The 12,010-nt window shown below is 36.7% G+C and overlaps 1 protein-coding gene across 1 annotated transcript in view; it reads left to right on the forward strand.

Annotated features, from left to right (window-relative positions):
• hpse2 (heparanase 2) overlaps window positions 1-11,232 on the forward strand; it is a 59,637-nt gene extending 48,405 nt beyond the window's left edge. Inside the window, exons 11-12 of the mRNA XM_057342253.1 lie at window positions 1,232-1,378; window positions 8,897-11,232. Of these exons, the coding sequence (XP_057198236.1) occupies window positions 1,232-1,378; window positions 8,897-9,059 (310 nt within the window). The 3' untranslated portion in view covers window positions 9,060-11,232. The remainder of the gene's footprint in view (window positions 1-1,231; window positions 1,379-8,896) is intronic.
• The last annotated feature ends 778 nt before the right edge of the window (window positions 11,233-12,010 follow it).

Raw genomic sequence — 12,010 nt, forward strand, 5'->3', positions numbered from 1 at the left:
ATCTACCCGAGTTACCAAAGTCCATTAAAACTGAGACACCACATATGTATCACATGACATAAGAGATGTTTTCATTACGCAGACTTGGTTTGTCTTTTTACCAAGTCCCTTGAACTCCGTTCGCTCCGCGCCAAGGTGTAAAGATGCACATGGCCCCGGTTGCTCGTGATTGGTGAGATTACTAACAGGCATGCCTGACAAAAGCCAAGCTTTGACCTGAGCAGTTGCCCCTTTACAACATGTGGTATTCGCTACAGCTGTGTTTTCCTTCAGTTTTTTTGTTCGAATCCTTATTGGATTTTTATCGTGTTTGCCTAATCATGTTGCCCGATACTTCATACTCCCCGAAGCCTGTGCTTCAGCAGTTTTACCCGTTTGATGGAGTCACTGTAACATAAGCACATTCATCCAACATGTTTAAAGCTTTTCTCACCCCTGTGTATTTTGGGAAGGCGGTAATGCTTTTACAGTTAAATGAAAACAATCATCTCTTTTTAAATGACGTCGTCTCGAGGCCTCCCTATGCTCATATCATTTGCTTGTATACTGAAATAAATCACAGGCGGTTTTGGAGTCGTCTCATGTAAATAAAATTCTGGGAAGAGAATTTTCGGAGGTCAGAATTAGCCAGATTATTAGACAAGTAAATACAATGCATGGAGAGAAGTTTATCCAGCCCCGCTGGATGATTTTGGTTCATTTTTGTATAGTTGAAGTGAGTTTTAATGGCTTGAGACTTTTACCATAATTTCCCTGTTTATCACCCACATTGACCTTCAATAATGATAATAAGAAATATCGGAGAGATTCTTTGTCCTTTTTTAGGATCTTTTCATTTCATATTTTTAATTCAGTAGGCATTTATGTTTCAAAGTTGTACTTTTTTTGTACTGGTTAATATCAAAGAATTACTCAAGTTCAGGTTTTTCCTAAAACATTTTGGTTATGATGGAAATGATGGGAAGCAAATCAGCAAAAATTAAGACCAGAATTGTAATTAGTTTTAACTATAAGATTTGTACAGAATAATTTGAGAGTGACTTATTTGATTCTTTTTTCATTAAACTTTTAAAATGCAATAAAAACAGGATATATCTCTGTTTAACGAGACTGCTGGATTTGAATCGTTTTACAAATGTAAGCATAGCAGTTTGTATACTATGTATATAGTGCTGTATAATTTGAAGAGTAAATTGCATTATTATTAATAAATTGTTGTTTTTCCTCGCAGCCACGATTATGTCAGAGGGTCCGTAACTATTTACATCATCAACCTGCATCGGTCGAGAAAGAAAATCAAGCTTGCCGGGACATTAAGAAATAAAACTGTTCACCAATACCTGTTACAGCCCTTTGGCACAGAGGGACTTCACTCCACGTAAGTCTATTAAAATTGTTGAAAGTGAACTAAACACAAAATATATGCATATAATCTATTTAAACATGTCTGATGGTTTTGTTAAGGAATTACAGTATGTTGCTGTTGTTGTGATACGTGTATTTTTTTCAATGTTAAAATGCTTTCTCCCTTTCCAGCCATTTGTAGGTTGTTCACCACAGAAAAGTTAACAGGATTAAATATAATGTGATATAATACTATTTAATATTTATCAATAATATGATTACTGACCGTTTAAGGTTTTGTTTATGCTTCTACTCTCAGTTTACTGTAATAATCCACACCGAGTGTTGTTACTTACTAAACATATTAACACAGAGCGAACGAAGATAAATCTGGTGCTCAGTTGCCATCTACACAAACAGACTTGAGCCAACTGTTTTCTGACAAAATATTCAAGGATTTTGTTTCACTAGCACTAACCTCACGGGCTGGGTGGCAGTGGAAAGGGCAAAAAAAGAGACCTGGGTCATAAAAACACGACATATGGTGGATTTATCCCCTCAACTCTTAAATGAGCTGTGAGGATTTTCTTATTGGCGCTGATTTGCTTCATGAAGCCAAATTAGAGCAGATATAAACATTTTCTGTGTCTGTCATAACCCTGTGCTCAAATAAACCAGAAACATTTCATTGAATTCAACTGCTTGGATCTCTGATGGTTATCGGCTGTTAATATGTTCCTTTCCAGTGTTTCGTGTCACTTAAATGCGAACTAGAGACGAGGAATTAGAGCAGCACGGCAAATGAATATATTTGCTGGATTTTTTTATGGCAGAAATGTGGCGTTTTGTAGCTCTTGACAGGTTTACACGGTAACACTGGAGGATTTCAGCATCATGTGAAATGCAAAACGGCAACACATCAGCAATAAGACATTAGTCCAGCTGGATGCATACAGTAAGTTATACTTAAAAAATGTGTTGGCTGGTGACAACTGCAGTATTTCACCCTGATACGTTTTACGGATTGTATTTCTATTGTTTCGGCTGTTAAGAAACACATCATATTTCTACTTAAAGCAGACACAAATGTTTCGAGTTTAGAGATAATTCAACGGCGAGAACAATACATCAAAACGTCCATTAAACGCTGACGATCCAATTAAATTAGCGTAATAATGCTATTGAAACTCAAAAAGGTTTATTGAAACTCAATTTGAACTTCCTTCGGGGCAGATGTTGGAAAGAGTTTTGTCAGTGACTTTGGGCTTGAATTTCAACCAGTTTTTGTCTCCTCGTTTTTCTCTTGTTTTCCTTTAAGGAATTGTGGGATTCGGAGGGACACCTCTGTCTGAGCTTAAGGTCTATTATTGGGAGTTAAGCATGATACTTTGAAAACATGATCATGGTGTTGATTAGTGAAACAGAACCTCTTTGAATAAGCCTACACTTAACTCCCTCCATCTCTAAAGAGAGGAAAAGGTGAATGAAGGACTCTGCTAATGCTGATGCTGATAATGAGTAGATAAGGAATTTCAGGTGGATGTTTTGATGAAAAGCCTCATAAAAACATAGAAGGAAAGTTATATCACAGTTATATCACAGTGAGCAATCTATCATTTAAGTCAGTATAAAAATAAACCCTGATCATGTGTGTTTTGAAACACTCATTCCCACGGTTAATAATCTTAAACCGCTTGCTTTATAATATTAAGTAAATTGTATTATGAAAAGGTCTTCTTCTGGTTCCAAGGAAACTCCTCTCATATTCTTTTTATGTCAGCTGTTTGAAAACCGTATTCCTGCCACATATTTTTCTGTGTATTCAAAAATAGTGATAAATGAAGATTATTTGTATCTTTAGAAATGCCCCCAGCTGTATATGGGCTAAATCAGTGTGTTCAAGACCATATTTAGTGAGTAACATATACAGGTCGACTATAAAGTTACTCCAGTGCCTAAATCCTACAACACAGATGCAGGAAAATTAAATGTTTTTTCAAGGGTAAAAATTCATTAAAAATATTTTGTGAATCTTGTTCTTAGTTTTGAATCATATTTCTTTGAAGAAAGAGAGTGTGGTACAATATATATATATATATATACAGTATATATATACATAAATGTATAAATATTTATTTTATTTATTATCAGATGCATTCATACAAATGAAGAAGGCTACAAGTGCTGCATTTAGGGGCCAGTAATATTACATTTCACAATATAAATGTGCAGAAATGGGTTGAAAATGTTTTAAAATAGTTCTCATGTTGCGCCGTTGTTCTTGAACAAGTAAATAAAATGTTTGCTATTATCTCTTTCTACTTTAAACGTTCAATGTTTTATGTAGTTTTTCATTATTGATTATTTAAATAATCAAACATAGGTGAAAGTTTATTAGTTACCTCAATAAATGTATTTAATAAGGTTAGAATACGCTACTTTTGAATAAAGACACTTGTGATAACAGAGTAAATGTTTCATTAGTTTAACTGCGATTACTAATCAAACATTTGAACACAAGACTTATTGATCTCAATGATCTTGTGTGTATCCAAAATACAACAAAATAAATTATTATAATTGTATTTATTATACTGACAATTACAACTTGGTTGAAAATGACATGATATATTTAAAAAAAGAAAAACATTTTACCTTTTTTTTGCAAAGTAGCTACAGTAAATGGATGGCGATGGCATAGTGAAAAAGATTCCACATTTTAAAGTGACTTTCATGCATCACAGGAGAAAAGCTGAAATCAGTTAGTCTTAAACACATTAAAAATATCAAACAAACGCAAGGAGAGAAAAAGGGCCCGAGGCTGAAAACAAATCCAGCTACTGTATAATCACGTTTAGTTTCTCTGTTTGCCTTGAAGAGTCGTTTTTAAGATCAAAATTTCTTAAACGCATACCTACACGTGTAGCCAGAGGCTGTTAGAGGTTCAGCATATGGAATCATCAGCAGACTTTAATTCAATTTACATTCCATCTAAAGAAAATGCGGATCTTCTGCTGCAGAGGCCCTAAGCAAAACGCTGCCGCTGTGTTCTGACATACCTCTCTGTGCTTTGAACTCCTGAGCTTAAGTCTTCCCCGGGGGAGAGAGGTGATTGTGAAGATCAACAATCCCTCTTCGGTGTCGTGCCCACTGATCTATATAAATGACTGAATTGCTCATGACGTCATTACACTGAAGCTACCGCGCCGCCATGTTGGTATGCCCAAACGTTCTATTAAATGAATTGGGAGTTAGCACATATTCATGAGAAAACAGTAATTTACCAGTCCCCGTTTTTATATCTAAAGTCTCTCAGTAAATTATTACAAGGCAAACGTCTTAAACATGTAAATGGTTCATTATTTAAAGTCGGGGATTTTACCCTCTTATTAGATACAGAGTGAGTTCGTTTTCAAGTTGCGTACATATCAGATCAGCAGACTAACGAGACACCTCAACATATGACAAATGTGCTCATTCTGAAATCTAAATACAGATAAATACCTTTATTTATCTGTATATGTTCTTTAAGTCATGAAGATTTATTTCTAAACATTTACACATGTGCATTACAACAGTGTGCAACTTCCCAGATACATTGATTTCTATACGTCGCTATTCTGTCCAAAACAAACAAACATTGAAAACATTTTTTTTGAGAGTACACATATTACGAGATCATGTAAATTACATTTCATGCAGTGTGTAATGTTGCCGTATGTGCATGTAAGCAGTCTGCCAAGTTGTAGAGCCGAAGGTGAATGAATAACAAAGTTATTAGCTTGGGAAAAAAAGGGAGTCGACTCTGAATCACCCAAACGACTCGTGCCCTAGCCCGATTCGCGAACCGCCGCAGATTTACGTCACTACATATAGTCCCCGCATCCGTTTTGCTAGGACTGCCCCGCGAAAACTTCTCTCTTCTCCCCCAAACACTGGCTGTGTGTGGCTTAATCTCAAAATCTTTCCAGTGCACTGAAACGTTCGCTCCCTAAAAATTCCCACAATGCAACGCAAAAACTAGTGAGCATCGATGCTCCCTATGTTCCCTTACCGGAATTCACGTGACAACTTTTAAAGCCGTTTATCCGAAATCGCACGAGCCAGCTCAATAAACTTCATAAAACCTGTTAGAACTTTTGAAAAGACAAACGCTTATTTTATTTTATGTATAAACACACGTTGTTAGACAGGCAGGTAACACAATCTACTTAACAGTTCAATTTAATGATTAATACACGGATATGTAACAGAATAAAGCAAGTCAGAGAGTTGTCGGTTTTGCCGGTTTTTAATTAAAACCAGCTGTGAAGTATCACAAGGCACTTGAGGCCCTGTCCCAAATGGCACACTCCGGTCTTGTGGACCTCCTCTGAGTCCACACTTGGTAACGTCAGGAAGTGTAGACCTATACAGAAATGTTAACAACATATGTGCATATTAAGAAAACATTATGCACATAAATAAATAAATATACATAAGCAGTTGCATTACAAACATCTAGGCCTACTGCTTAATGCTCAGGTGGCACGATCACCATATGAAATACAGAACTATGAAAACCGGAATGTCCTGTCCCAAATAACAACAACGGGACAACAGTGTGGTCAATTACATGCTGCACTGCTCAGACCGCTCAGACTCAGCGGATGATATCCAACTACCGTGAGAGCGATTAGAAAGCACAGCTTCCTCTTTCCGGCATGACAACCTCAAGTCTGTCCCAAAAATGCACTCCCATGTACCCTTGTGGACTCGTGCCTAGTGCCCTATAGGTCTGCACTTCCTGACGTCACCAAGTGTGGACTCAGAGGAGGTCCACAAGACCGGAGTGTGCCATTTTGGACAGGGCCAGGGACTGTAGTTTGTGAGCCTCATTCGCGGTAGGCCAATCATAGGAGACTAGACCATCTGACCAATCAGATCCGAGTAGGCAGGCGGAAAGGAGGGGATTAGATGGATGATTCGCCAAACGAATCATTTGATAGTCAGTCAAGAAGTAAGGTAAGAAAAACTGCCTAAAAAAAGGTGTTTTTACACCTTGTATGTACGTAAACTTGTTGTTGCAGACCTAATAATAATTTAAACTAACAGGAATACAAAAGACCCCACATGGAGTTGATAAATATAGTGGAAACATATAGAGAGAGAGAGAAAATTACCCCTCAAAAAAGTAGAAGCTTCCTCTTCCCGACTGCGAGTGGAGGTTTATTATTCTCCATTTTTTAGCTGAAATTGGCTTCACCGGAGCGACGCCAATCAAGGAGTCATGTTAACGATGGCCCTGTCCAAATGGCGCACTCCGGTCTTGTGGACCTCCTCTGAGTCCACACTTGGTGACGTCAGGAAGTGCAGACCTATAGGGCACTAGGCACGAGTCCACAGGGGTACATGGGAGTGCATTTTGGGACAGACTTGAGCTCATCACACCAGAAAGAGCAAGTGGTGCTTTCTAATCTCTCTCGCGGTACTTTGTTGTCATTCGCTGATCAGTCTACACAATGCCGTGAAGTCGACCACTTGTTGTCCCATTGTTGTTATTTGGGACTGGAGCTGCCGGTTTTTATTGTTCAGTATTTCATATGTTGATATACCACCCGAGCATTATACAATTGATACTTATGTTTGTAATGCATTAATTTGTCATGACGTAAATGCAACTGCTTATGTATATTTATTTATTTGCATACACTATTCTTCTGTATACACTTCTTAATATGCATATATGTTGTTATTTAATATTTCTATATAATACAGAAGCTGTGTTGTTCAGCTTTACAGAGCCCAGAGACAACTAGATATAGATCTACAACAAAACATGGCTTATTACCTTAAGTAAGAAAATGCACTGCATTAAAAGTTTTTATTCTTGAATAGCTGGCTTAATAGAAAATAAATAAGCAATAATATGAATAAGTAACTAATTAATAAATTAATTTAGAATTTTATCAAAACATACATTTAAAAATATGTCTGACATCCACGACACTCCTCCCATCCGTTCTGTGATTGGGCGCTCGCAAGGATTCCTGGGTAGGGTACTTCAGTGGAGTCTGCATCAATGCGACCGCATCGAGGGCACAAAGGAGGCGCTCGCGAGCAGACTTCTGAGCGCTAAAAAGATAAATGGGACACTCTACGGACTCGTAAACTTGGCGAGAACGCGCAATTTAAGTCCACGAGACCGCAAATGCGCCATTTGGGACAGGGCCGATGTCCTGCGCTTAGCGGTTTTTAGACGTGGGGCAGGGACCTTATGATCATTTTATTGCAAATTATTGATTATTGATTGATTATATTATATACATTACAAATTATTTACACATTTTTTAAGTCCTACTGTATAAAATTCATTGAATCTTCAATTTAATTAATTTCTGTAAAAACCATATTAAGCTATTGTTTTCACATGCATGGAAGTAGCTTATAGTTATCATCTTGGAAGTTAATGTCTTCTCTTTGGTCTTATCGAATAGTGAAACAAATTTTAAATTGCATCTAAAATTAGTATCTGTTTATTCACTGAAATCAACACTTAACAAAGGGTGAGCAAGCATGATGCATGTGGGATACAATATTTCACACAGTGTGCTCTGTTATATACTGCCAAAGACCATGCATACTGTGAACAATATACATGCTTCATTCTGCAGGAAAGTAATGAGAAGTATGTTAGTATGCTATTTGCAACAAATGCACTATCTTATACTAACCAAGAGTATTTTGTGGGGTTTTTGTGGTTGAAAATGCAGCTGTAGCGCCCTCTAGTGCATGACAGAGTTTTACATTTCTTCAAACATATGCTTTGATATTGCTCAGTGATCCCCTATGTAGATGTAAGTGCCTATGGGGGTGTCATCTTGGAAAGATTGAAATCCATGATATTGTGTACAGTATTGCGCAGTATTGTGCAAAAGTCTTTGGCACATTAGTATTTTAACCCCCCCAAAAAGGGATTAAAATTATTTATATCTTTTGCTATATAGTGTGTCAGTAGGAAAAATCAGTTTACATTTCCAAAACATTAATCTCGCCATTATTTGTAATAATGCATTGAGCATTATTTTTATGCACAGCACGGAAAAGGAGAACATATCTGAGACAGACTAAATTAAAAGATGCTTGAAGACACCTACCTGCAAAGCTGCAGTACTGTAAAAAGTTTCAGGCACTAAAACTTCTATTTTATACAAATATTACGCGTTAAAGGAGGTTTTGTCCAAAGTACACCTAGTTGTTTCAGGTAGCTGCTGACACACTTCAGCAAAAGAGAAAATGAACTGGTTTAAAATCACTTTGGGGGGTGAAAATCCAATCATGCCACACTTTTGCACAGTACTGTATATGAAATGATAAACGTGGGCCCTAAACCGAAGTGTTTCTCCTAAATTTATTTTGGAATATTTAATTTAATTGTACTATTTTTTCATGTACACAGTGAACTGCCAATCGAGAATCTAAAGTTGACATTGAGATTTATATAGTGATATTTTGCTATCCGTCCCATCTGCTGCTGGATCATAAGATTATAACACGTCGCTTTATTCTGCAGGTCTGTGCAGCTGAACGGAGAGCAGTTGCTTATGGTGGACAATGAGACATTTCCTGAGATGAAACCACGGACGCTCAGGGCAGGACGAACTATAGCTATGCCGCCCGTATCTATCGGTTTCTTTGTCATCAAAAATATAAATGCTTACGCCTGCCGCAGATAACACATACACTGACATCTGATGATCTGGCTCGTGGCATTCTCCTCTCTTCACAAGCTCACAAAGACGTGGAAAAGATCTGCCCTTTATTTAAGAGAGGGCTGCACTGAACGCCTTTCAGCTACATTTCTCCTATTTGTTGTTTTTCTGCAAGAACAGCTAGACTTGTGGAAAGTGAATGTATTTTTGTGCTAGTTATTTTTGCTTTCGATTTTGAGGGAATGTCTTTGAAGCCTCGTGGTTCACAGAAGTGTCACATAGAGTACACACAGTGAAGTTTTGGAAATGGCAACTGCATTTAAATGCGTAAGTCTATTCAACTTTTACAGTCTGAATATGAAAAACAGGAGCCACTCCTGAAATTTTGGCAATTAGAAATTATGCAAAATATTAAAACAGTTTGCACGGAAAGAGAAATCTGTATAATTTAGCAAACAACATGCTTTCCATTTCCAAGTACTGTGGGTGGATTCTGTGTGGTCCTGTCTCTCAGATTAACCTGAGTTTGCAGAATAGGACATTTTTGGATCAACATCCTTCCTTAACATTCCATCTGATCTACCAATCAGATTTTATGGTTAGGTTTGAAGCTGGGTTTAAGAGCTTGCACAACATTCCTTTCATCCAATCATTTCCTTATGCTTTTAAGGCTTTGTCATAGTTGGGTATAAGGGTCGGACTATGATTGCTATGATTTGTGGACCAACAAAGGACATCCAGCTATATCTGATCTAAAATGCTTTCTGGTATAAAGAAAGTTACTTACAGAAGAAGTTACGGAGGCCTAAAGCGGGCCAAATCTTGATCCATAATCTTTTTTCTTCATCGCTGCACAGTAAACCTAACCATGCACTTTTAATCATACCATGCAAGCCTATAAACTTAAAACATTGACCCACGCCCTGCAAAGAAGATTGCCGTCTCGGGCTCTTTATAATATTTGTTTATTCTTCTACAGTTGCTGCTTGTTAAAATAAAACTGTATAATCATGAAGAGACTATGGGAAGCTATAAATATTTACTAAAACATCCTGGTTTTTCTCTGCTAAAGTCACAGGATACACACAAGTGCTACACAAAAGCAATTCAAGGAAAATCTGAAATCAATATTTACTGATGCTCTGAAAAATGACGCTCTATTTTTACAATGTTTACACATTTGACATCCCATTTTAAATCTATTGAAGACTAAAAAGAAGAGAGTATTTTTTGAAGGTACCATTTTTATGAAGAACTGGGTCATATGCAGTTTATCGAGGAGCTCAGGAAATAAATTCATTTCGTCCATTGTTGTGTTTTGTCATGTCACATGCTTGTATCACGGCTTTTATTATGTGTCACGCATAACATCATGAGTCTTTTTTAAAGCTATACATTACGCTACCTTATTCAGTTCAGACACAAGGGCTCCACAAATTATTTGACACTTATGAACAATATTCAATTCGATTTTTGAATCTTTCATAAGTTAACTAATGCAACAAAATTTAGGTGTCCGAGTACTTTTGTGGATCCATTGATAATACTATGTACAGCTTTTTTTTTGTGCTGCTAGCTGACTAATTATTATTAAGCATGAGTGACAGATATTTTGTACAGGTCCAAACCTTTTTGATATTTGATATTAATAAATGTAAATACATTTCGTTTTTGATATTATGATTTAAGTGGGTGCGCTTCCTTGCGTTATAAATACTATTTATATAAATGTATATGTGTGGGTTTTGAGTGTGTATATATACATCTTGTGTTTAGAGAAAACAGTTGACTTTTATTTAAGTCAGTCCACATTTGGAGATAATTATTTTGTACTTTGTGTAAAACATAAAACAGATTTTACTCGAGATTAAAAATAGCCATGTTTAGCAATGTTGTTTTAATTGTAATGATTGCTTGCAGTGTGCAGACATGCCACTTATTCACAATGCAAAAAATAACAATTGTGATCTCCCTATGTGTGAATTTATGGGCACCATGTTCAACTGTCTATGTTTAGATGTTTGTTCCAGGGTCAATAATGTTATTTGCATCATTACATTTTGGGAGATTCTGATGTGAATCTGTTCTAGAGATAAGTAGGGTCCTTATTTTGTTTATTGCATATTCAGAGTTGTTTATATTTTTCTGTTACAGAGCATTATTTTATTATGGAAATGTTTGCATCTGAATATTTTTTTCCCAAAATATATTAATAAAATAATACAAATGTTTATTAAAGATCCTGCTTTTTCAATACTCAATACAAAGTGTACAGTATTTAATATAGAGTGAATTTTGTTTAATAAACATTAATTTCTCCAAACTTTAATTTTGGTTTATCACTGGGGCGGAAAATAGGAAAGCTGGGCATTTTTTGTCCCTTGCGCATTAGTACACCATACGGTGCTACCTCTGTCACAGATAAAAATACACATTTTGTCCATTTTTTCTGAACCGTATGAACAACATGTGACCATTTAAGACTCTATTCTGACTGTATAGCAAGATTATTCCAGCATATGTTCAGAAGTGCAAGATTTGAGGATAAAAGCATACTAAGACCCGTGATTTATATGGAGGCCTGGATGCAAAGAACAGCAGAAATAAATTGTGACAGTACGACGTGACGGGTAACTCAACACCGACAGCTTTATGCACCATCAGGACGAACTGTTCTTGTCTTCAAAGACCCGGCAGGGTCTTCAGTCCGGTGCTGAACGTTCAGGAAAGGAAAGCTGCTAGTTTGGTCAGCCAGAGGTTGCACCAACACACCAGCAGATGTTCCTCTTCCAGACAGCTGGGATTAGACTTCGTTGAGGAATGAAAGAGAACTATAGTGTCAGAACAATCATCTAGAGCACCAAATGATGAAAACCATTCAAACCTCAATGAGACTCAAATGCAATGAATTTAGGTCTTCTTATCAATGCTGGTTCAAAGCTATATGTTGTTTTCCTCATTAGTTGGTAGTATAT

Source organism: Triplophysa rosa, linkage group LG9 (assembly GCF_024868665.1).
Source record: "Triplophysa rosa linkage group LG9, Trosa_1v2, whole genome shotgun sequence".
Classification (NCBI taxonomy): Eukaryota; Metazoa; Chordata; class Actinopteri; order Cypriniformes; family Nemacheilidae; genus Triplophysa; species Triplophysa rosa.